At 41.4% G+C, this 23,284-nt stretch overlaps 1 protein-coding gene across 11 annotated transcripts in view; it reads right to left on the bottom strand.

Moving 5' to 3' along the window:
* Positions 1 to 23,284, bottom strand: part of scrib (scribble planar cell polarity protein) — a 100,136-nt gene that overhangs the window by 51,385 nt on the left and 25,467 nt on the right. For all 11 annotated transcript variants that reach the window (XM_088072051.1, XM_088072044.1, XM_088072045.1 and 8 more), the window contains exons 2-8: positions 7,828 to 7,945; positions 6,014 to 6,092; positions 5,419 to 5,508; positions 4,315 to 4,371; positions 3,244 to 3,307; positions 1,837 to 1,911; positions 1,472 to 1,616 (exon numbers count right to left, since the gene is read on the bottom strand). In XM_088072051.1, coding sequence (XP_087928177.1) covers positions 1,472 to 1,616; positions 1,837 to 1,911; positions 3,244 to 3,307; positions 4,315 to 4,371; positions 5,419 to 5,508; positions 6,014 to 6,092; positions 7,828 to 7,945 — 628 coding nt within the window. The remainder of the gene's footprint in view (positions 1 to 1,471; positions 1,617 to 1,836; positions 1,912 to 3,243; positions 3,308 to 4,314; positions 4,372 to 5,418; positions 5,509 to 6,013; positions 6,093 to 7,827; positions 7,946 to 23,284) is intronic.

Raw genomic sequence — 23,284 nt, 5'->3', positions numbered from 1 at the left:
GGAGACATTTAGGTCAGACGGCTCCTTACCTAAGGTTCCCGAACATTTTTTCTAATGAATTTTCAAATCTATTCTATAAACTTTCTAAAACATTTTACTGCATTTACATGACTTTATTTGTCGTCTGAAGGCCAACTACTATTAAAAATGCTCTTCACAGGGATTTGCAAAAAAGTAAAGTGCTGGCGCCAGCTAACTTTGTGTATCATGTACAACTGTATAAATAAATGTAAATAAATGTATAAATGTAATATAAATAACTAACTAGTAAATAACTTTGTGTATCACGTGATACTAATGATATTTCACCTGTCATTTATCAGAAACAATAAAAGCAATCAAACCAAAATTAAAAGGAATTAAAATAGATGACACATATTAAAAAAAATAAAATTTAAAAAAAGATGACATCAAATAAAGTCTATAACAATGAGTTTTAAGAAATGATTTAAAAGGAAGTCACTGAATCCGCCGGCCTTATCTCGTCAGACGGGTCATTCTAAAGCCGAGGGGCCCTGATGGCAAAGGCACAGTCACCTCTACTTTTGAGTCATGTGCCATATTATGACCATATTTATAACAACAGCCCGAACAGTGTATAATCAAACTTCTCAAAAACATTCTGTTGAGTTTTGCGTCTTGTTTTTTACTATTTTTACTTGTCACCGTCAGGCTCTTCACCTCCACCTGGTGCTCCCAGCTGCTCCTCATCTCCAATCAAGCCAGTATTTAAGCAGCAGCCTCACTCCACTCACTCTTTGCCAGGTTGTCTTTGCTTCCATGCCTGACCTTCATGCACTCACTCTTGGACTGTTTTCCTGGTTTTGACTCGGCTCGCCTCTGACCACCTCTCCTCCTCCCTGCCTCTGTAATCATCAGCCTTCTGTCTCCGACCATGAGTTTTGCCTGTGCACTTCCTGGTTCTCGTATGCCTGTGGCTGCTGTTTATTGTTCTGATGGTACATCGATTTCCCGCCTGTCCTTATTGATCCCGCTCCCTGTTCCTACTGGATTCGTCTGCTCCGCTGCCTGCCTGCCTGACGCCAATCCTGCTTTTTTTCCTTGACCACAAGCTCTGCCTGCCCCTCCCCACCCCAAAACTGCTATCTGTCCCTACTTACCTGCAATCTGATTATACTCACCTTTGCTCACTGATACTGCCCTTTTTGTTATATATATATATATATATATATATATATATATATATATATATATGGCTCCCATTTTTTTTTTTTCCTATATTTATCTTGTCCATACCTTGCTTTGATATCCGCCTTTTTTCAACAATTCAAATTGCTCGCAGAATGCCAGTATGCTATCTAAAAATCCCACACTGGTGCAGCAGTATGCCACCACTGACTGGTTCTGGGTTTAAAAAAAAAATGACAGCGCAGTAGTCATTTTGGGAGCAGTATTGCAGGATACTTGTGTAAAAAGAGCTAATGTTTCTGTCTGCTTTGTGTTTTCTCACCTATGCTGTCCGGGACGACCTCCAGCAGGTTCTGTGTGAGCAGCAGGTCAGTGAGAGCCAGGAGGCCGTTGAGCTCTGAGGGAAGCTCCTCCAGACGATTCTCTGACACATCCAGACACACCAATCTCCGGAGGTTCCCGAGCTCCTTCACAAACACAATAAACAATACTTTGAGTGAGCCACAGAGGCACAATATAACCATTACCTGAAGTGCACAAACAAGAGGAAGAAATCTGCTAGTGGGAGTTAATTCTGCATGGGTGTAGATGTGGACAATTCAAGAGAAAAGACACAACGTTCTGCAAGAGGGCAGCTTTAAAAAACCAACAAACACACACACAAAAAAAAAGTTAAACTGTACTTACTGGTGGTAATGAGGACAACTGGTTACGATCCAGCCAAAGCTCCCTCAGGTTGGGGAGAGCACCGAGGGTGTCCGGCTAAGAAGTAGAGAAATGGATAAAAATAAGAACACTGGAGCAGCTGGACTATTTTTGTTAATGTTTGAAGTGCAAATGCAGGAACTGCACGCTCTAATCAACACACGCAACAGTAAGTCAATCTGCTCCATTTAAAAACTGTCAGAGGATGCGAGACCACAGCAAACGGGAATCATGTGCCCCGAGAAGACACGCACTCTGTAGATGAATTGAATGATTAAAGGCATCAGTCATTCATGAACACTTTGATGTCAGTTTGTGGTTGAACATAGATTTTTTGCCTTTTAGTCACAATCTTTAAGATGGTTTTTACAAGAGAAACAATGTTCAGTTTGAAAAAAAGAATCAGATTTTATTCATCTGTTTTTATATTTTTATATCTGTTTAACAGGCCAATGTCTTAAAGAAAAACTATTTTTAAATACAGTTCTTCTCATTTGGGATTTCACATTTTTGTTAAAGTGTCAGTATTTGTTGAGTCGCTGAGCTAAAGCCTGCCAAGATAACCTTAAATTGAAATGATAAATGAAACTGACCCTCTAAAAATACTGGCTTTATTCCATTAAACAAAACACAGGAAAAAGTTACAAGTTATGGGTTGCAATAAAACCCCCCAAAAATATTTACCACCAAAAAACAATAAAATAAATGATAGATGTAAAAGCCAAAAAAGGTAGCAAAAAGTAATTTAATATATAGTTAAATATAATTCTAAAAACAAATTTCAGGTCATTTTCTTTTCCTAATTCCTTGCACATCTCTTGCTGTTATGCTCACTGTCTTTTTAGCCATGTTTTCAAAAGAAGTCAAACCAATTTACTTGGGTTTTAAAGGTTTAAATGCATGTGAAAGGCATCAAACAGCAGAAGACAACTGATGCTGCTCCGGGTTTAAAAGGGTTAAGGAGACTGTCAGTGAAGCAGTGGCTTATGGCAGTCGAAGTTTCATCGTGATGTCAGGTATTTGCTCAGCCTCCGCCCTTATCAGGTCACGAGGAATTGTTTACCGTCCTCTGGGACATGGTGGGCGTTCCCAGGATTAAAGTGGCGCTCATTGTGAGGTATGGGCGGTGAAAGCTACATGCAGGGCCTCAGGTGAAGCAGACAGGCTCTGCTGCGTTAGGTGAAGTAAACATGTGGTTTGGATCATAATTATTGTGGTGGGAATGTGAGAAGGATATTTGTGAAACATGTCACTCAGTGTGTGTGCTGCACCTGCAGTGGGAACCTTAAAATAGATTATTATATGGTACAACTGAGGGCGTTTTTGAGCACTCAGCTTATCTACTGTTTATTACATTATATGGTTGGAAAGCACGAGTTGTTGTCTTACCAAAACTTCCAGTTCATTGCTGCCCAGGTCCAGCTGTTCCAGTTTCACCAGGAAAGAGAGTGACCTGAATGCACATACAAAATAGCACAAGCATTAAGTCACGCAAATATGTGCCTTAAAATAACATGGCAGAGCTTTTCAATCTGTTACGACATCCCATTATTTGGCATGCACTGACATATGCAAAGAATGTTTTTGAACTGGCGTCATTAGCTGTAACATGTAGTTTCTGCCATGTTCCTCCACATTGCTAAAAACCTCTCACCAAAACTATTGCATTTGTAGATGGGAGGGGTTCTAGCTAAAGCTAAAGATGACTAAATGCTGATTTATTAAAATAAAATAAAAGAGAAACAGCAGTGTTAATTCCTCATGCATTGTGAGCAGGGGTCCTGCAGCTTAAGACAAGGTAGATTTAAGCCTTTTTTAATGCCACTCGGAATTAAGTTTAAGAAAAAAATAAAAATAACCAAATTGAAGAAAGACAAATTTATTTTGCCCAAATGTTTAAAACACAAAACAGAAAGTAAGAAAGTTAGATTACCTCCGTCAAATTCTAGAAAAAAACCAACCCTTTTCAGAGTGGAACACACAGAAGACAATAAACATTAAATTATCATAAAATAATCTGTTTGGCTGACCAACAGGAGTGGGAAATATTTGGCATTTCTGGCTGGTTTTCTGGGCGATTTTGTGTTTCTCAATCTGCATGTAAGATTCCATTGCTCAGATTCCCATCATGATGAGTTTAAGGAGAGGAATTTATTAAATTATTTAACAGAAAACAGATGTTGCCATTATTTTGAAATTCTTAATGCAATGTCAGAAAAAAGATTTATAAAACCCTACTTTCCATGTATGAGCATTTTAAGACTTCTTAAAGATTAATTTAAGTCAATTTACTTCCAATTGAGGCCTTATTTTTTTAGATTAATGAATTCAATGCCCTCTGAGATGTTTTAAGGATCTGCAGAAACCCTGATTGTGAGATCATTGCACTGTGTTTGATGGGAACGGCAGGAAATTCAATAAGAAACCTGCACATGTGTGCTGCTGGAAGGTGACACTTACGTGGGCAGAGACTTCAGCAGGTTCTCCCTGAGCTCCAGCGTCACCAGGTTGGCCAGGCTACAAAAGGAGGTGTGGCAGTGAAAAGGAGGCGAGGAAAAGAGAAAGAGGAGCAGGAGGTGGCAGGTGTTGAGAGGAGAGATGGGGGAGTGAGAGGGGAGAGAAGAGGCAGGTTGGTTAGTCAGATGGCAGGTCTGTTCGACCGGGCTGCCTGGCATGGTGAGGGGCTCCTCCATCTGTCTGAGCACAGCGGTGGCCAAGAGCCCAGAGAACAGCTCCCTCGCAGCCCACTGGGCAACAGAATTACACTCCCTGAAAACCTGCTCCTCATGTATCAAGAATTTAACTGAGACGGAGGCCTTCAGTCTGGACACATGGACCAGTGTGATGACTTGATTATAGAGATTCTTAAAATTTTGACAAAAAAATTATAATTTTGACAGTTTTTCAAGTAGCAGTACTCACAATGAGGACTGCTACTAAAGCCTTTTAATCTTTTTTAATTATGGATTAATTTATTGCTTTGTTTTTTTCAATTAATAACTCAAGGTTTTTTTTTCTTTAACTTGCCTGCTCAGGGAAATGCGTCTGAAATCTATTTAAAAGTAAAATTTTCCTTGCCTCTATACGTTTTTTCATTTATTTAGCAGCTATAAAACCTAGGTTATTATTGTTAACTAAAACTAATCTAATGAACTGAAATTACCAAAAAAACCTAACTGAACCAATATTGTGTACTTAGAAAATTAACTAAAATAAGAAATATACAGGAAATGTCTTAAGCTTAGTCTTTTGGACAAATTTGTCAACACAACATGAGGATGCATTCATGCATGCTTATAGAGACTGGGATGTCTACATGTCTGTGAGGAAATAACCTTCACAAAGTGTGTTGTTTTTATTCTATTACCTATTCTAAACTTATTAAATATTTCCAATGACAAATATAACCATAAAAAATAAATTAATTAACAGTAAATGTGGGTTTTAAATAATTCTGAACCATTATTAAAATCTGGTATTTTCAATCACTTATGAGCAGAGGATAACAATTTCTTCATTCTTTATCAAATTCTCATTAATAAGCCACTGTGCATGTGTACATACTTTCCAATGTCGTTGGGCAACGTCTGCAAAGACACGTCGTTGAGCGCCAAGTGAGCCAGCGCTCGGAGTTGAGTGAAACCATCCGGCAATCTGAGGCAGAAAGACAGAGTGGAGGGAGACTCTTAGAGGGTTTTGTTGTACACTGAATGGGATTCACTTGACTCAAATACAAAACTATTAAACCTTCACATATTTCCATTTGTTAAAGTGTTCAGTATCAAAGCTTTATTCAGTCATTCCATTACTTTTCTATAGGAGGGGGTTATGTGTTATGTAAGATGTGGAAAAAAATGTGATCAGAGTAGTGCAACAGAGACTTTATACAAAGCAAAGATTTCTTTCCTCATTATGTTGATATGACGGTTTCATACAGAGCCTTGTTTGGATGAAAAGCGTATTGTCGTAGCAGGCTGCGCAGTCAAGCACGCCAATACCATTTATTTAAAATCAGAAAGTAAAGTGTTTCGAGCGCATAAGTGACGCTTATCATGCTTTGCTGCATTTGTCGAAGCAGTGCTGCTTTTCTCCACTTGTTCCATCTGGGCAAACGTCATATTTTCTCATGGTGGTGATGAACAGAGTCGCACTAACTTACCTGGACAGGGGGTTTCCACTGAAGTCTGCGATCTCCAAAGCCCTGCAGAACTTAATGCTCTCGGGGATCTCAGGAATGTCTGCAGGAGAAAAGAGGAGGTGTCGGGGGGGGGAGAAAGGCATCACAACCACGGACACACACAGATGTAAAGTGGAGGAGGGTCATATTCTATGGAGCGAATCATTTTAAGTTCCTTGTAATCACAACCAGATGGCCGAGAGCAGGAAAGTGAGAGAAAGAAGGGAAAATGAGACGGACAGAGACGGAAGTTGCACCAGGGAGGACGTGGTGGAGGTCCACCATTACATCTTCATTTTTGTCCCATCACATAATATTTAGAGAACAATCTGTTATTTTAGTTTTAATGGAACGTGTTAGGGTTTCTGTAATACCTTGATATCATGAAACAATAATATTTTCAGAAACGGTTATCGTACTGTGAAAATTTTATACCGTTGCAACCACGCTTATATAACAAAAGCAAAGCAGTGTAAAACTGATTATTTATTTAAAGTTTGCATTGGGCGACAGAAGTGAGTGAGCTAAAGTTGGCTGACTGCACCTCAGGCCCATATTAAGAACTGGCCGGTACAAAGATGCGCATGCAGAAGGCAAAAGAAGACATCTGACCTATGGGCCTGACCACCAAAGAACATTTACTCCTGGATCCTGCAGGTGCAGGTTAAGAAATCCCTACTGAGCCAAGCAGCCTGTGACGCTTATCTGGCTCAGCGTCGTCCTGCAGCAGGAGCAGGCGGGCAGACAGATGGGAAAGGCCCTTACAGGCCACCGCACACTGCTCCCACAGCACTTGATGCAGTGTGAGGCAGAGCAGATGTCTCATATCTACCTTGTAGGCCCTTCCTGCCACTGAGTATCAGTGTTTTTGTGTGCAAGGACACAGAGAGGACACGAAATCTGCGCGTGTGTCACAGCTGATGAGTTAAAGAGCAGCCCCCTTAATGAGTTTCACCTCTCAGTATGTAATAGTGATTTTTGGCTGCATCATGATGCTGCATTTCCTTCTTTGCTCCTCTTAGAGGAGTATTTGAAGGGCATGGTGAATCATGTACGAGTCTGTTGAGCCTGGGGGTAAACAGGATAATCTGGCAAACAGGCCAGTTAATATTTATCTGATAGATGCTGCTGGGGTGCTGATTCTCCGGCTGATTTGGCTCCGCTCCTGCTGCTTCACACCACACGGCAGGTATCAGTTTACCCCCTTTTTGTTTTGTGTTTTTGGGGTGAAGCTGCTATCAAATGTCTTGCTGTCACTGATGTGTGTCTTCATGGAAAACACTATTTTCTTTTTCTGTAAGATAATTTTTTGAGGGTGTTTGACTTTTTTTGATAGGACAGATGTAGTGTAACGGTTGGAGTCCAACCTGCAGAAAGGACATAGCCTTTGTACTAGCTAAAAAAAATCTACATTATATATGATTACCATGTAACAATTTGGCCACTTTTTATTAAAACTGTCATTTTCTTAAATTACATAACTATTATAAAACCTAAAATATTTGTAAGAAGTGTTTGCTTGAGCCAGTTTAAGGTACACATGCACATGTGCACATGATGAGGACGGTACCACCTCCGCCTCAGTTTGAGCCGCGATACACCCTGAGGGGGGGGTCTAGACAAGAGCGGAAGGTTATTTTAAACACATCATTAAACTAACTGTGTGTTAATGGGTGGTCTTAAAGGGCAGGGATCGGAGAGAAACTGAAAGTGAAGTCGTGTGTGTGTGTGTGTGTGTGTGTGTGTGTGTGTGTGTGTGTGTGTGTGTGTGTGTGTGTGTGTGTGTGTTTGTGTACCGTTTCTGGAGATGTCCAGCTCCACCAGCTGCATGAAGTTAGCCACCTCAGGAGGGAGTCTCTGGATCTCATTGTCACTCAGGCCGAGCTTCCGAAGGTTCAGTAGTCTGAAGAAAGGCTGAGGAGACAAATGACACTGCGTCAATAAAAACAGTTCCTCTACATGTGGAAAAAAGCTTCTGGTGTCCCTCAAACCACCTTAATGAGTATGGCTGAACTCAATTATTTCATCAATTAACTGCTCCCAGAGCACCAAGAGACATGCTTGTTTTGCAGACCAACCGTCCAAAACCTAGAATACATTACCCTGAAAGAAAAGCCAAAAGCAGCACATCTGACCAGCTGGAACCTCCAAATGTTTGATATCTTTGCTTGAAAAATGATTTCAATAACAAATCACAAAGATATACAGTGTCTGTGTTTCAATGAATCAGCTGATAATATGAGCATCAGAGACAATTTTTAGATACATAAAGCAGTGTGATAATTTGTGTTTTCGTGATACTGGAATTACTAATACAAAACAAGACATTTGAGGACATGCTCCTGGGCTTCAAACACTGATCACTGAACATTAGTTGCAGCCCTAAAACACGATTTGTAAAGATTACTGTTATTGGTGTTTTAATTGCGGTGTTGATTCTATGCGCCTTAACCAGCACTGTAACGTCGACACACAAACCATCCTGCATGTTTAGATTAGAGCCGTCCAGGACTGGTTTTTAAAAAAACATTCCTTCATCATATTCCCAATAACTCCTGCTCACCATGGCAACGCCGACCAAACAAAGTGGCTTTCGATAGGAGTGCTGAGCAGAGTGCTGCGGCTGTGGCCATGCCAAGTGCTTTCACAAGAGCCTGGTTGTTGGACCGGACAGCGTTCAGAAACATTCCTCCGCCAGCCGCTCTTTGCGTGTGTGTGTGTGTGTGTGTGTGAGATCTGCTGTTGAGATGGACAGACAAGACATGCTGGCGGGGAACAGCAAGAGAAACAGGCCAAAACTATGCAGTGATTAACCCCTCAATCAGTCCCGGGTTCTGCAGCCCACAGAGGAGCCACTGTCTGCCCCGTCAAAAGCCAATCCACTCCTCAGACGCTGCAAGGGAGGAGGACTCTTGAGAAACTTGCCGACTTGGGCTTTCTGGCGTAGGAATTTGTATAAACTCATTATTCAGGGATGCCTTCTGAACACGGGGTGCAGTCTTGGAGCCTGAAACTTAATTCAAATTAAAGCTCCGGCTTCCAACAAGGCACTCTGCTGAGAACAACCATGTGTGTCAATTACAAGAGATTAATATACTAAATTGAAAAATCCAAACAATTCCCGTGCAGTTTCAACTTTGCAAATGAAGCACAGTTGCACTCCTGTCTCCACGCTATCACATAAACATGTAGTCAGTCATGTCGTCTTTGATGTCAGATTTCTGCTTGACAAAAGTGCGAAACACGTGTACACACACTTCATACAACATGCTGGGAGACAGCTCTGCAATCATGCTGACAAAGAGAAGAATGCTGCAGATCGGCGTCCTCGATGACAGACATTTCCTGCTCTTAACTAGCTGTGTGTATTGTGTTTGGATGAAGAGTGAGGCGGCTGCAGCAGCGAGGCTTTTCCCAGAAACTGGTTTGAGTTAGCTGGAAGTGCAAGACAGAGCTTGTTGTCAGTACTTTCCCGATTATCAAAATTCCCCACCTGATGGAGAGTCAAAGGACATAAATACAGGAAAGGACAGAGCCAGGTGGAGACAAAGAGGGTGTTGGCTCAGAGAGAAGCAGGTGACAGGTATCAGGTGACAGGAACAGGAAACAGGAGCTGAGGACGGCCATGTGACCGGGGCCAAGCCCAGATGGGAACGGGCCCCCAGGACGGGTGGCAACCTGGCTGGCAGAACAGGTGACACTCGGAGACCGAAAGACGCTCAGGGAGAGTGTGTGTTGAGACACAAGAACACACTCAAAAACATTATGCCACAAATGCTCGTGAAAAGCTTGAGGCTTTTCTTTAAAGGCATACTATGTAGGATTTTTTTTTAAAACCCAAATACTATACATAGATTCATACAATAAGTTATCCCTCTCCATCATCACTTATGCATATATTTTCTTTTTTTACATAGCGTTTTTTCTCAGCACCAGCGTCTTTTTAATGTCACCTGACAAAGGCACAGCACCCAGAGCCTTTTTTTAAGAGCGCTCCAACTTTTTTCTGCAGCTGCTCTGAGCACTTTTAATTAAAAATCTCTGAACGTTTCAGAACGGTTGTCACTGTCGCTCATTCACCGTCTATCCGGAGCTATAAAAAGCCCACGTGTGGGGGGAAAAAAGGGTCGGACACTGAACATTGCTGGTGAACGCTGTGCTTTTTTCAGTTATGCATTAGCAGCTTGTCATTTGCTGTGTCGATAGCTGACTAGCTAACAGTAATGATGGATATATGATAGAAAGCTGAGGTTTTGGGGGTTCTTCTGCTGTATGTTGTTATAAACGGTAAATGGATTTTCTCTCCGATAGCGCTTCTCACGTCGTTCAACCACTCAAAGCACTTTCACACTACTTGTCACACTCACACACACGTTCACACACTGACGGCTGAGGCTACCATACAAAGTGCCACCTGCTACTCAGTTTTTTAACATTCACACACGCTCAAACACAAATCAGCCATCAGGCGCAATTTGGGCTTCAGTATCTTGCCCAAGTATACTTCGATATGCAGACTGGAAGGGCCAGGGATCGTCTGATTAGTGGACGACCCACTTTACCTCCTGAGCCGGAGCTGCAGGAGCAGTGTTGTTTATTGGTTTAAGATATAGTTTTTTTATGGTATTTAAAATGCATGCATTGTTGTTAAAGTGTATGATGGTTTGTATGAATTTGAGTGTATGGGTGCATGTGTGTACATAGTTTTCTATTTTTTATTATGTGAAATTATATAGAGATATTTTTAATGCAAATTCAGCAGTTAAGTATCACTGCTTTCTGCCAAAAAAAAGCTCTATGTGAACAGTCGTACGTCTTTATTTTGCCATGTTTGGGACATTCCTGGACACAGTGCACAGGTGAAACCAGGACTCAAAAAGGCAGCACCAGGAGCCAGACTTTAGGCAGCAAGCATCAAAGAGATACAGCACCCAAAAAACGTAAAGCGAGGCCGAACGCCAAGCAGACAAAGTTGTTGTTGGCAAAACTGTTTACAAACAGTAGCCAACAATCCCTGCATAGTATACTTTTTATTTCCTTTGTGAGGCAATACTCTTATACCAAAGTATGCTCAGCCGCATTACTGCTAATAGACAATCACCAATTCTTCCATTCAGGCTAAACCAATCACCCAATAAAAGCTTGTGCATCAGTGCATTCCTGCCCTCTCTAGATACCGTCCAGAGCTCCATCGGTGATGAGGGGAAAACTAGACAGTAATGCAATCATCCCCGAGAACAAGTAATTATGAACACTCACAAAGACGGCCATTCATTCCTGAGCGGCCGCTCACCGACAGGCTCGCTGGTGTTTTTCTACAAAACAACTGTGATGCTGTACTCAGTTCTCAAACCAAAGATTTGATTTACAACATGTTTATCTTTTTTGTATCTTTCTGAGAGACTGTAAGCCGCTGGATATCTTCAGTCAAACACTGACATTTAACGTGCATGCCATCAATCTGGTCTTTGATGTGTCAAATTGCATTTAGTAAATAAGTGCAAATTCTATCAATGAAAACTGGATCTGCTGCTTCCCACTGACTGACGTACTTTCAGATTAAACAATGGAGAACCAGCGGTGTTATACGGGTCAATGGGTCAACTGGAATAACAAGCGGCAGCAGTGGGATTTAGTGTACCGCCACCGTCTCTTCATTGTATTAGTTAGCCACAACAGTCTGCCCAGTGACTCAGGCAGTTTTTACAGGGCCGTGCTCGTGTGTGTGTGTGTGTGTGTGTGTGTGTGTGTGTGTGTGTGTGTGACCATTTATAGAGTGAGGCTGCACATTTGTTAGAACTAGTGTGCTACATTTCCTTTACAACTTTGCAACAGGGATGTTTTAATGAGGGCCTTGTGAGAGTTGTTTGCTTAAGGAAGGGAGTGAAGCTGCGAACAGGAGGATGAAGCTCAGAGGAAGAGAAAGGAGTGAGAGGAAGAGGGAGATAAATGATAGCCACGTCAGCAGAGGGCAGTGTGGGGTCTCAAGAGCACTTACAGTCTTACACAGCCCATATGTAATCCACCATCAGAGTACTATTTATCAGCCTGGTGCCTAAAGAAAGGGGAATAATCAATTCCAAAGTCTTTGCGTCACAGCGCTCAGACTCAACTGCAAATATTTGCTGGTTAAATCTAAGGGAAAAACAAGCATCAATACTGGAAACTGGAAATCAAAACTAGCAAGCTGATAACTGTTAATAAGTCTGGTAGGAAGTCTTTGTTTGGCTGGTTTGTCTTTTTAAATAAAATAGATACCAATTTTCAACCAGCTTTGTATAAAAAAAATGGTATTATGTGTAGATGAACTGTGGTAAACCTCCCACCATCTAACCAGCGCCCGGAGATCCATCCTCCCCCGATGGCCAAGCTCCGTCAGATGATGCATTTTACGTTTTGCTGTTTTTCAGGCTGTTGCTGGAATTACAGGCTGTACTTCCACATTTTCGTACTGCACATGTCGGGTACCGCCAACACGGACACAAAGAGTTAAGAGCTGGATCAAGCGACTTACCCACTCTCTCTCAAACTCGGACCAAAATCTAAATTATAAAACTACGCGATGCTAATTGAATATATGTATGAACAGTGTTCCTGCAGCTTACGGTAAGTTAGATGTAAGACAGTTGAAGACTTTTTTTATGCCACTCGGAGTGAAATTTAACACCAATTATCTGATGACCACAATTGAAGAAATGTTGAATATTACTTTGCCCTAATGTGAATTTTAACATAAATCTGATGGGTTTTTTTGTCCAGTGAAAAATTTAGATTGTGTATAACAATGTTGAAAAAACTAACCCTTTTTAGAGGAATACATGAAAGACTACGGACATTAAGTATCTGTTGCAAATGTTATTGCAGAGACAGCCTAGTTTTATGAGAGGACTCTCTTTATTTCAATGAAATACTTCTTTAAGGACAGTTTTAGCTACTAAAACATCAAACTGGACATAATCAGCTGAATAAAAAGTTCCTTCTTAAACTGCTCTAAATTCAGGAGAAAAACGAGTAGGTAAATTACATTAATGGTATTTAAGACGGCTGTGAGAACTGACACAGCTGCACTGATTCTGTTTGACTACGATAAGGTGTCTCACCGGGGAGGATTGGGTCTGCGTCACATCCACAATGTGACCAACTCAAGCTAGTGTGAAATGAGTTCTGCGGTGTGGATACTTATTTGAGATATCCCCCATTATTATACAGTGAATGAAGCCTCGTCACCCATGAGCAACCTGTGTGAGAGCAAGTGATGAAAGACACAGCGAGGCAACGCGAAAAGACACGCTGCACTTCAGCGAGTGTGTGCACAGCATCGTAAAACGCTCTGCTTTGTCTTATCTGCATCGCCCTGCTTAGCTTACATTCCACTCAGACAGTGTTAATGCGCCTCAGGATGTGTGTTTGTACGTGTGTGCATGCAAGCTTCTGCATTTTGCAGACGTCCTTAGGTCACAGGGGAGACAGGATCCTGTGCTGTAGGTCTGTAAGTCAGCACACACACACACACACACACACACACACACACCACTGTTTACAGAGTCTTATTTTACTTTGGTTAAGGTTGCCAGGAACTCTGGCTACAGTACAGTCAGGGCGAAGGAGCAGTACGTTAACGTGCATACGTGTAGTGGCAGAAGTGTTTATGAGGGCGTTTATGTTCGCAGGAATTCACAGGGTGAAACGTTAATGTTTGCCGACCTCACTTCACTCCAGAGAAACTAATTAAAATGTGGCTACAGATATCCGAGAAGCAGCGAGCGCATGTTTATGACACATGTGAGTAAACTGTATGCTCTCTGTTTGAGTAACGTCCCACTGTAGGTGCAGTGAGCCGGAGCCTGATGCTCACAGAGGCTGCAGTGTTCCAGTCAAGTGACTCCATTTAGCTTAAGGTTTCCCTCCAATCATGCCCTCAGACTACAGACAGGACAGGCTCCTCCTGCACTGCGAACACACACACACACACACACACACACACACACACACCAAATTCAACCATACAGAGCACATTTAGTGTGCAGGAGACCATGGAGAAATCCCAGACCCCCAACTTTATGTTTGCCCTGATTCATTAACCTGAGGCCAGGTTTGTTGTTTAAAAAACTGCTGGTGTAACATCTGCAGAGACAAAAGGTGTTCAGCAGGGATACGTCAGCTTACAGGACTTTGGGACATTTCTATAACTTTCGGAAATTTCTAGGATTTGTGGATATTTCTCAGATTTTAGGACGTTTCTTGGATTTTAGGATGCTTAGTATTTTAAGATGTTTATAGGATTTCAGGACATTTGTCGGATTTTACAACATTTGTAGGATTTTTGGACCATTTTTGGATTTTAGGAAGTTTCTAGGTTTTTTTTTTACTTCCTTTAGAATTTTAGGACATTTCTAGGATTTTAAGACATTTCTGGGATTTTAGCATGTTTCTAGGATTTTAGGACATGTAAAAGATTTCAGGACATTAGGGCTTAGCTAGGACCTCTGTCGGGGGTGCAGGGGATTCTCCACTGGCACTTTATTTGATAAACCAGCTCTATTTTGATGCTGTTTTATGCACTCCAGCATCTTGTGTATACTAAAAGTACAAAAACAATTTCCAGTGTTTTCTAAATTGTGAATAAGAAAACGGTTGGGGGGCCGAACGGCACCATATCGGGGGCCAGATCTGCCCGTGGGCTGTAAGTTGAGTATCACTGGTGTAGAGTCTTGGCATTTAGTGAAACAAAAACAAAAGAGCTGAACCAACTTATTCAAGTCTCAGCATGCATACGGAGGCATTTAATCAATGGACCCACTCCAAATTTGCAAAAAAAGAGGAAGCAGAATTACATACCATTACTAAACCTATTTCATCTATTCTTCCACTGCCCTCGTTTTTCTGTTTTACCCTCACACACTTCCTCTCCTCTGTAAGTGGAAGTCCTATTCACACATTCACAAGCCTCTTAATCTTGTGCCAAATCTGCCCCGTCAGCCTAGTCCGCACGTCCCCACTCTTCCCAATATCAATTCCCTCACAATGCACACAAACTACACACACACTGCATGCACACTACTGGGGTGAGGGGCTCAAAGAGAAGGGAGGGGAGAGCACATGCTTTGTGCTGGCCTGGACTCTTTCAGTGTCCGGGGAAATAAAAAGCAGAGAGGATTTGGTTGACTGAGTAACTTGGTCGGTCACTGGAAATGGCGAGCCTCATTACTGCACACTCGTTTCTATAGATAGCTGCAGCTATTGTGGTATAAACTCAGTACATGAGTGAGAATCTGTCTTCCACTCCAGGGCTGCACATTTTTTGCTAAAATTTGAATCCTTAGAATTGAGATCACAATTTTCTCACATGGTTCTTAGTTTTTTCCAACAAAAACATTTATTGCAATCTTGGATGCTTAAGTGCAAAAACACATCCTTTAGCAAATATTTAATTAAAAAATGAAACTTTTAGCATCATTTACAGCAAGTTCCCAGCAACCTTTTTATGAAGTCAAGGGAAAAGTCACTTTCTTTGCACTTTTTAATTACTTAATTACTTCACTTTTTGCTGATACATATAATCTGCAAAATGCCAAAATCTGCCCCAATAATCGGCCAGGCCGAAAATCTGTCGAGCCCTAGAGAGAATCATTGTCCTTTAGAAATGACGTTGCATAGACATATGAATCTAGATGGTAATTTCTGTTTTCAGATGAGTCGTGCAGCTCTTCTTCTTACTCTGCAGTAAAAGCACCAGCAGCTCTACATGCTCAGTCATTTCAAGGCCAAAGCTGATAGAGAAACATGGGCTGATGTTGCTCTGCTGCTTGGCCAAAGCACCTCCCCTCCCCCTGCCGACCACTGTCTGAAACCCAAAGTTCCCAAAACTTCCACACATGAATGACGCTCTAACTGGTCCTCTTCCCCTCCCTCATTCCCACCGCTCTCTCCGCTGCTCCACCTCTCTGGGTTCCCTCCATTTTCCTTGGCAGAGGGACAAAGGCCGAGCAGCCAGACCCACACAGGGCTGTCAGTCACAGGCCAGCTCTCACTGCCCCCCTCCCGCAGCACAGCCAGGGGATTCCTCCATTGTCCGAAAGGGCACCGCGGAGAAGCGAGAGAGGGCTAGAAATGGAAGGACGAAGACTCGAGAGAGGAATGTTGCAGAGGATAACAAAAGGCAGGAATCAGTAAGAAGGATAGAAAGCGGGGAAAGCAGCACGGAGAAGAAAAGCAAGATTGTGTGCGAAGAAGAGAGGAGTGAGCTGAGAGAAAGGGAGTGATGGTGGTTTATTAATGAAGAATAGAGAGTAAACAATGGATTCCCACAGTGCTCTGGACACTCTGCACCACTAATGGGGACAGAGACCTCAGCCGCTGTCCAACAAATTATCTCAGCAGACTCACTGCTGTCCTCTCTGCCAGATTTATTCATCAAAACACGCAACAAATAAACAGGCTGACATTAAGGTGGTTTAGTGTGGTCTCGACCAGGCAATAAAACGCTAACGATAATCATCGCAATATAATTTTCCTTAATAGTGATATATTAAATGCTCAATAAATCCTCCATATAATTAAAGCCCCCGTATCCCCGTGGAGGTGGGCGGTGATGCACCTTAAACATCAGTTACCACCCACCATAGAAGAAGAAGATTGAGGATCAGCAGGAGTAGAAGAAGAAGACTAAAGCGCATGGCATAATTACAAGGTTTCAACAATATTCAACACGTGCATAAAGATTATTTATAGACGCCTATGCTTGTTTTTACCACAAATAATATCACACCGTGACTGATTTCGCCTCATATCATCTACAGTCTGCAGAGTTTACTCGTCTAATGCAAGAATGACTAACTGGCTGTTACATTATGTGACTAAGTATAATGTGAATAAAACATTTATACACTAACTCGTCTGTAAACATGGTTTCTGCCTACTCGTCAGATAGACTTTTTACACAACAGTGTCTTTAAAGTCCGTCTTTTCTTATTGTTTTGATTGAGATGTGACAGAAATTAACACTTTGGGTGTAAAATTTGTACAAATGTTCTGCTGTTTGGAAAATGTTTGCCATGTTCTGAAAACACGCACAGTATGGTTTCTGAAATGTTCACTCAGGAGCAAAAATCAGCCTTCAAACTTAAGGAAAATAATGATTTGGTTTTTGTTAGATAATTATCGATATCAACCAATATGAATTTTATATCAAGACAACATTTTCGGCCATATCACCCAGCCCTACTGTAGAGCCACCGCTCTTCTCTCTGCCAGCTGAATGATGCCATTTTTAAACATAAACTAAAAACATGTATTGGTTTACACTTCTTCCATTTTTTTATTATTTTTTTTTTTTAGGATCCATTTTCACTTATTTCATGTTCTTGTTTTTGTTTCTTCAATCTAACTGCAAATCACTTTGAATTGCATTTGATTTGTTTGAAAGGTGCTATAAAAATTAAAAATTGTATTGATTTTTTAAACAAAACGTGCAACAAATCAACAGCAGGTCATTAACGCGGTTTAGTGTGGTCCACTGTGGCCCATACGCAGTGTGGAGAACGATGCTCCGGCTGGCCTCATCATAAAACCCAAAAACATCAGGCCGACAATGCAGCCACCCACCTACCCACGACTCTAAACCTACAGCCCACTTCCTCTGCCCTCACCCACCGTCTCCCACACACTCGCTCTTGCAGCTCAGGTAAACATGTGAGACGAAACAAGCAAGAACAACCGAGTCCACAAACACACCAGCGCACTGCTGAATTGCACCTTCAATCACACTTGCTTGCACACAATCTATGCAGCACATAAGTAGGCGTGTGGGTGCATATTTTTTCTTATGTACACGTAATTGTGCTTGTGTGCCGTTGTAAAACAGTGTGCGTATGTGTGCGAGTGTTTCACTTAAGTGGCACTTTCGGCCGTGACTTCCCTTATCCGGCTCCAGTCCCTCAGCAGGCCACACAGAGAGAAGGGTGTGGTAAAGCCTGTATGAGTGACAGCCGAGCTAATTCCCATCAACTTACACCTGTCCTGGCGACTTTGATCTGCGCGGAGAGCAAACACAGCCGCGGCTCGAGCCAAGCGATGTCTGAGCCTACCGCTGCACTTTAGCAGTCTTGAGCTACAGTCAGCCAGCTCTGACAAAAAGACATTGAGGGGAGATAAAAGCTGTGGCTGGCTAGAAAAACAACACATTTTGGGAACAGTTCTGCACTTTGAGTGCAGACAAAATTTGCATGATGAGGAAAAAATGTGTGTGGTGGTTGTGATTTCCTGGATGACAAGATAATCTTTGAAAAACACATTTAAAAAACAAAAAGAATTCAGATGGATATCTGTTTGAGCTGCATTTTTTTTATTAATTTAAGTCTGATCCATCTTTGTGTTTTCAGCAGCTGAACCCATTTAAATCATTTTGGGAAAAGCGGGTATTTTATATTTTACATGCTCCTAATGAACCCTAATGTTGTGTATAATCAAGTTAAGGGCACAGCCTAAAATTTGCATCCCCAACTAATACACTTTTAGCAGCTGGGGCAAATATGAGTTATGAACATTGTGGCATAAAAAGCACGTTTTCTCTCTCTGCGTCTCGTTCTCTCTGCCCTGTGATCGTCCTGTGCTGTGCTGCCGTGTTTTCTTCAGTGAGGATGAGTCAGAGCAGTCAGTGAGAAACGGATGGATGTATGCACGCTGTTTATGTATGTGTGTTTATGGTTGTGTGTATGCGAGAGAGCTCTGGATAAACGGGGAAGCCTGGAAAGAGGAAAACCAACGGGGAATCCTCTATTCGGGCAAACCAACTAATGTGGCCACAATAAACAGCTCAAAACTATCTGAGGAAACGCAGTACTGACCCAAATACTTCGAAGCTTGATCACTGCCATGGTAATGAACTTCCTGATCAATATTCAAATCTGACTGACACGAAATGTTGAAAAATGTGGTTTGTTTTTGCTATGTCGGGAGGTTTTTTTGGGGGGGGATACATACACAGGGTTCCAATAAGTTTTCATGGAAAAAATCTCAAAATTTTTCCATGAATTTTCAAGGACAAATAATAGTATTTTTTCGTCTTGCCAAACATTCCTGGCATTTTTTTTTAAATGTGTCAGATTCAAACTGATTTTCTGCTTGTTATAATACATGAAGGGTGAGAGGAAAATAAAGAAATGTACAGGATGGTAAACAAAACATTATTGCACATTATTAAAACTATGTTAACATAAATATGCTACATTATGTGGAAGGGTATCCACCAGAGATTACTGTAAAAAATTCACTACACACAGCAAAATTCCATGACTTTTCCAAAACTTTTTTACTAAGACTTTTCCAGGCCTTGAAAAAATGTGATATGTGAAATTCCATGACTAGTTCAGGGTTTCCATAACCGTGGGACGCCTGCATATATACAAATAGTCCACAAATCATGAAACAGTCAACAAACATTCATTATGCGTCAGCATTAGTTATTATGAATTATTCTGAAATAACTTCAACTTGTTTTTAACTAACGTCCGTCACTATCGAGCTGCAGCCTCCAAGGCTGAAAAATAAAGACAAACAGGGGCGTAACAAAAGCTGTAATTCACTGAATGTTGAAAAATCTAGAATCGTTTCACCATGAGTGCCAAAAAAATCCAACAAAATCAACATGGTTAATAAACAACCGCAGTGATAACAAGGGCCTTCCCCCTTTGCCTCCCGGGAATGCTGATGAGTTTTGTTTAGTTACCACAATACTATCGTGTTGCAGTTCATACCAAAAGTGCAGCCTGCTCATAGATTCCTCTTTGACAGCTGTACATACGATGTCAACGCGCACTGTTAAATAAATAGAAATCGCGCTTGCGTCTGTTTATGTGCACTCCAGAGGGCCGACAGATGAAGATGGAGGGAGAACAGGTGGACGTGGCATTGTGTGGCTAAGAGGCTCTTCCACTCACACATAAACGTAAAGAGTAACACTGCGGCACGTGCATATGTATCAGCATTTGAAAAATCTACACCTTCTTACTATTTCGGCTGCAGAAAAATAGTGGTAGCAACACATGCCATCCCATAACTTAGTAGAAATACAATGAGTTTGAAAGTAGAGGCCGTTTTCCTTCATTTTCGGTGCAGTAAACTATATTTACTTCGCAAAGAGACAGACATAATGATGGTAAATACTGCAGATGTTGGCACTCTTCATGGTTATGTGATCCGCAGCCCAGAATGGTGATTGCTTGGTGCTGTAAAGCGATTTTCAGTCAGCATTTTAAAAATAGACGGGTAATCCCTCTACTGTTGCCATATTGGTGGGCTAATCACCTCTTTGGTTACTAAAACTGTCACTGTGATGGAAAAGCTTGCGCCACCAGTCCCAGGACACCATGTCCACAACTTTAGTAACACTAACACACAGAAAGAAAGACACAGAAAGGGAGTATGAGTGCAGATTTGCAATCCAAACTAAATTCAAAGCAGCAGCCAGGCTGAAAGCCCTGAACTTGATCTCTTCAGAGCTCGAACACCTGCCTGCAGTTTGCGTCCGTCTCAGGTTTCATAAAGTCCATCTTCCACCTGACTAAAACAGAACGCTCAAGCTAGAAAATCAATACACTGTTATTGACAACATCCTACACTGATGTTACAGAAAGCAGGACACAATATAACAACACAAATAACAAACTGCACCATGAGTTTGGGAAATCTGCTGGAAGAGAACAGTCATGTTGGGACGTTTCTGTAATGATGAACCAAATCTAAAAAGACAATGTCCAGAGAAAGTTTGGCTGCACAATTAATCAATATTTAACCCTGATCATGATTTTGGCTTCTCACAATTAAATGACCACGATCAGCTGTAATATTGACATTTAAAATACATGCTCCACTAAGAAAACTCTGCTTTTTGGTATTTTGGATTTAGGAGAGATGAAATTGTATGCAGAGAGTGCAGAGACTTGTGTCTGCGATGCAAAGCAACATATTCAACAAAACACAAACACCGTATGTTGTGCGTTAGGAATATTGTTATCACACTGTTATCGTTAATTCTATCAAACATCAACTCATGACAACAATGCTGCAGCACATCACAGAACCGTGACCGTTATAACATTAAAAATTAAAAAATTAAAAATACAGCGGCAGATATGTGTTCATTGGAGATACACTGAATTCAGGCAAAGTAAAGTAAGATGATTATTATTTTTGGTATTATTTTGCTGCAAATATCTGTTCATCAGCAGGAATGTAGCTAAGGTGAAAGTGAAAGCAGAGCTCTGCTCACTTAGTGTGAAAGTGCAATGATAATATTTGTCCCTGAAAGCAACCAATCATCGTGATCAATAACAGTGATCTTAATATTAACCAAAATAATCCTGATTGTCATGTTAACCATAATCTTACAGCCCTAAAAGCAGGTGCAGCACAATCACGCTAATGACTGGTGCTGCAGGTGGAAAGTCACTATGACCACAAAGTGACCACAAAGTGAACACAAAGGGAACACAAAGGGAACACAAAGGGAACACAAAGGGACGGTCCTAAGTTATTTGCAAGTGCACACAGACTCAATTCAGACTTTGCTGTTTAGTTGAACTAATGGCCTGAGATTCTCCAGCTATGCAGTCACACAGCAGGAATGAATGAGTAAACAGGGAGATCAGAAACTGTAGAGGAGGCCCTCCACCTCCTCCCCCGCTCCTGGACTTCATCACATGCTCTCCCCATTCTCTTTCTGTGTTCCCACAAACATGACACAAAACCAGAAGCCCTATTGTTTATAGTCCACAGAGGACGTTTGGCTCTTTCCTGGATGGGCTGGATCCGGTATGTGCTGCCTGCCTGCCAGCTCTCCGTTTGTCCCACAGTGAGGCTGAACTGCAGGGGACCAACATGGCAACCAGGGCCTCTGCCACTGCATGGCCCAGGCACCGCATGTAAAAGTAATAGCTGGCTAGTTAACGTACTGACAACATGCTACATGATAACACAGCAGCAACAGAAAGAGGAGCACTTTGCTCTGTAGCTGCTTGATCCAGAGTAAATAGAAAGAAGGATATTGAACTGCTGAAGATATGCATGAATATGATGATATAGGGGTCAACAGATTATCAGCCTGGCTGATTATTGGGGCCCATATTTGGCATTTTGCGAATTATCTGTATCAGCATTTTAAGTTAAATGATTGCAGATAAAATTAATTACTTAAAAAGTGCAAAGAAAATGTCAGCATGGGAGGAACTTTTATTTTGTAAAACCTCAGGGAGCTATTTTTATTTAATTTTTCAGCTGACTTAAAAAAAAAAAAAACAACGTTGCCAGGAACTTGCCGTATATGATGTTGAACATTTCAGTTTTGAGTAAACATTTGTTAAAGGCATTTAAACAAAGTTGTGTGTTGGAGTTATTTTCCAAATTCTAGGTATCGACAGAAGATTTTCATTTTCATTTTGACTGCATATCGGTTCCAAATATCGGTTATCGCTCTCATTGACTATTAATTATCAGTATCAGCTCTGAAAAACCAGTATCATCAACCACTAAACAATACAAATATACTTAATTGTCCCTGTAGGAAAATTAATCTTGGACTCATATGTGCCTTCACAGTCACAAAAAACAAGCATATGAGCAAAACAGCACTAACTGTACCAAATCATCCAATAAATTGCACATAATTCAGATTGCACCTGCAAAATATTGCACATAACACATAATGTACACACCCAGAGGTAAAACAACATGAGGCTATTGAACAATCCCTGCAGCCTTACGCAGCAATCTTTAAAAGCTTGATATTGGGGAACAAATGAGTTTTCAAACAGCTGAAGCTTATTCAGATCTTGTACTACATGGACTTTGATGAGTATTACCTTAAAAACTGACTGAAAGTGCTTGTGTGTGTCGTGAGTGTATAAGCAGCCTCGGTACAATTGATGCTTTGTATGTGTCCAGGTTGTGGCCTCCCTCACAGGATCATGTGGCTCAGTGTCTATCATTTTCCACTCACGGTCTCTGCGTTGTCCCTCTTGAAGCAGGTCTGAAACGGGTCTCTGTCTTTATGTTTCTGCCTCAGGAATGTTTGAAATGGACAGCTATGTACATGCCATACAGCGCTAACGTTTGGTTGCAATTTCAGTTTAAAATCGAGAGAGTTTTGGCAAGATATTTTTCAGACAATCAAGATTTAATGCTGCCAAGTTCTGACACGCTGCACAACGGCCATTATTCACAGCACATTTGTCACAGCGTTCCTTCGAGTCTCTGCTG

Source organism: Plectropomus leopardus, chromosome 21 (genome assembly GCF_026936395.1).
Source record: "Plectropomus leopardus strain MGB_pleo_1.0 chromosome 21, ASM2693639v1, whole genome shotgun sequence".
In the NCBI taxonomy this organism is placed as follows: Eukaryota; Metazoa; Chordata; class Actinopteri; order Perciformes; family Serranidae; genus Plectropomus; species Plectropomus leopardus.
This window is presented reverse-complemented; position numbering and strand designations above follow the sequence as displayed.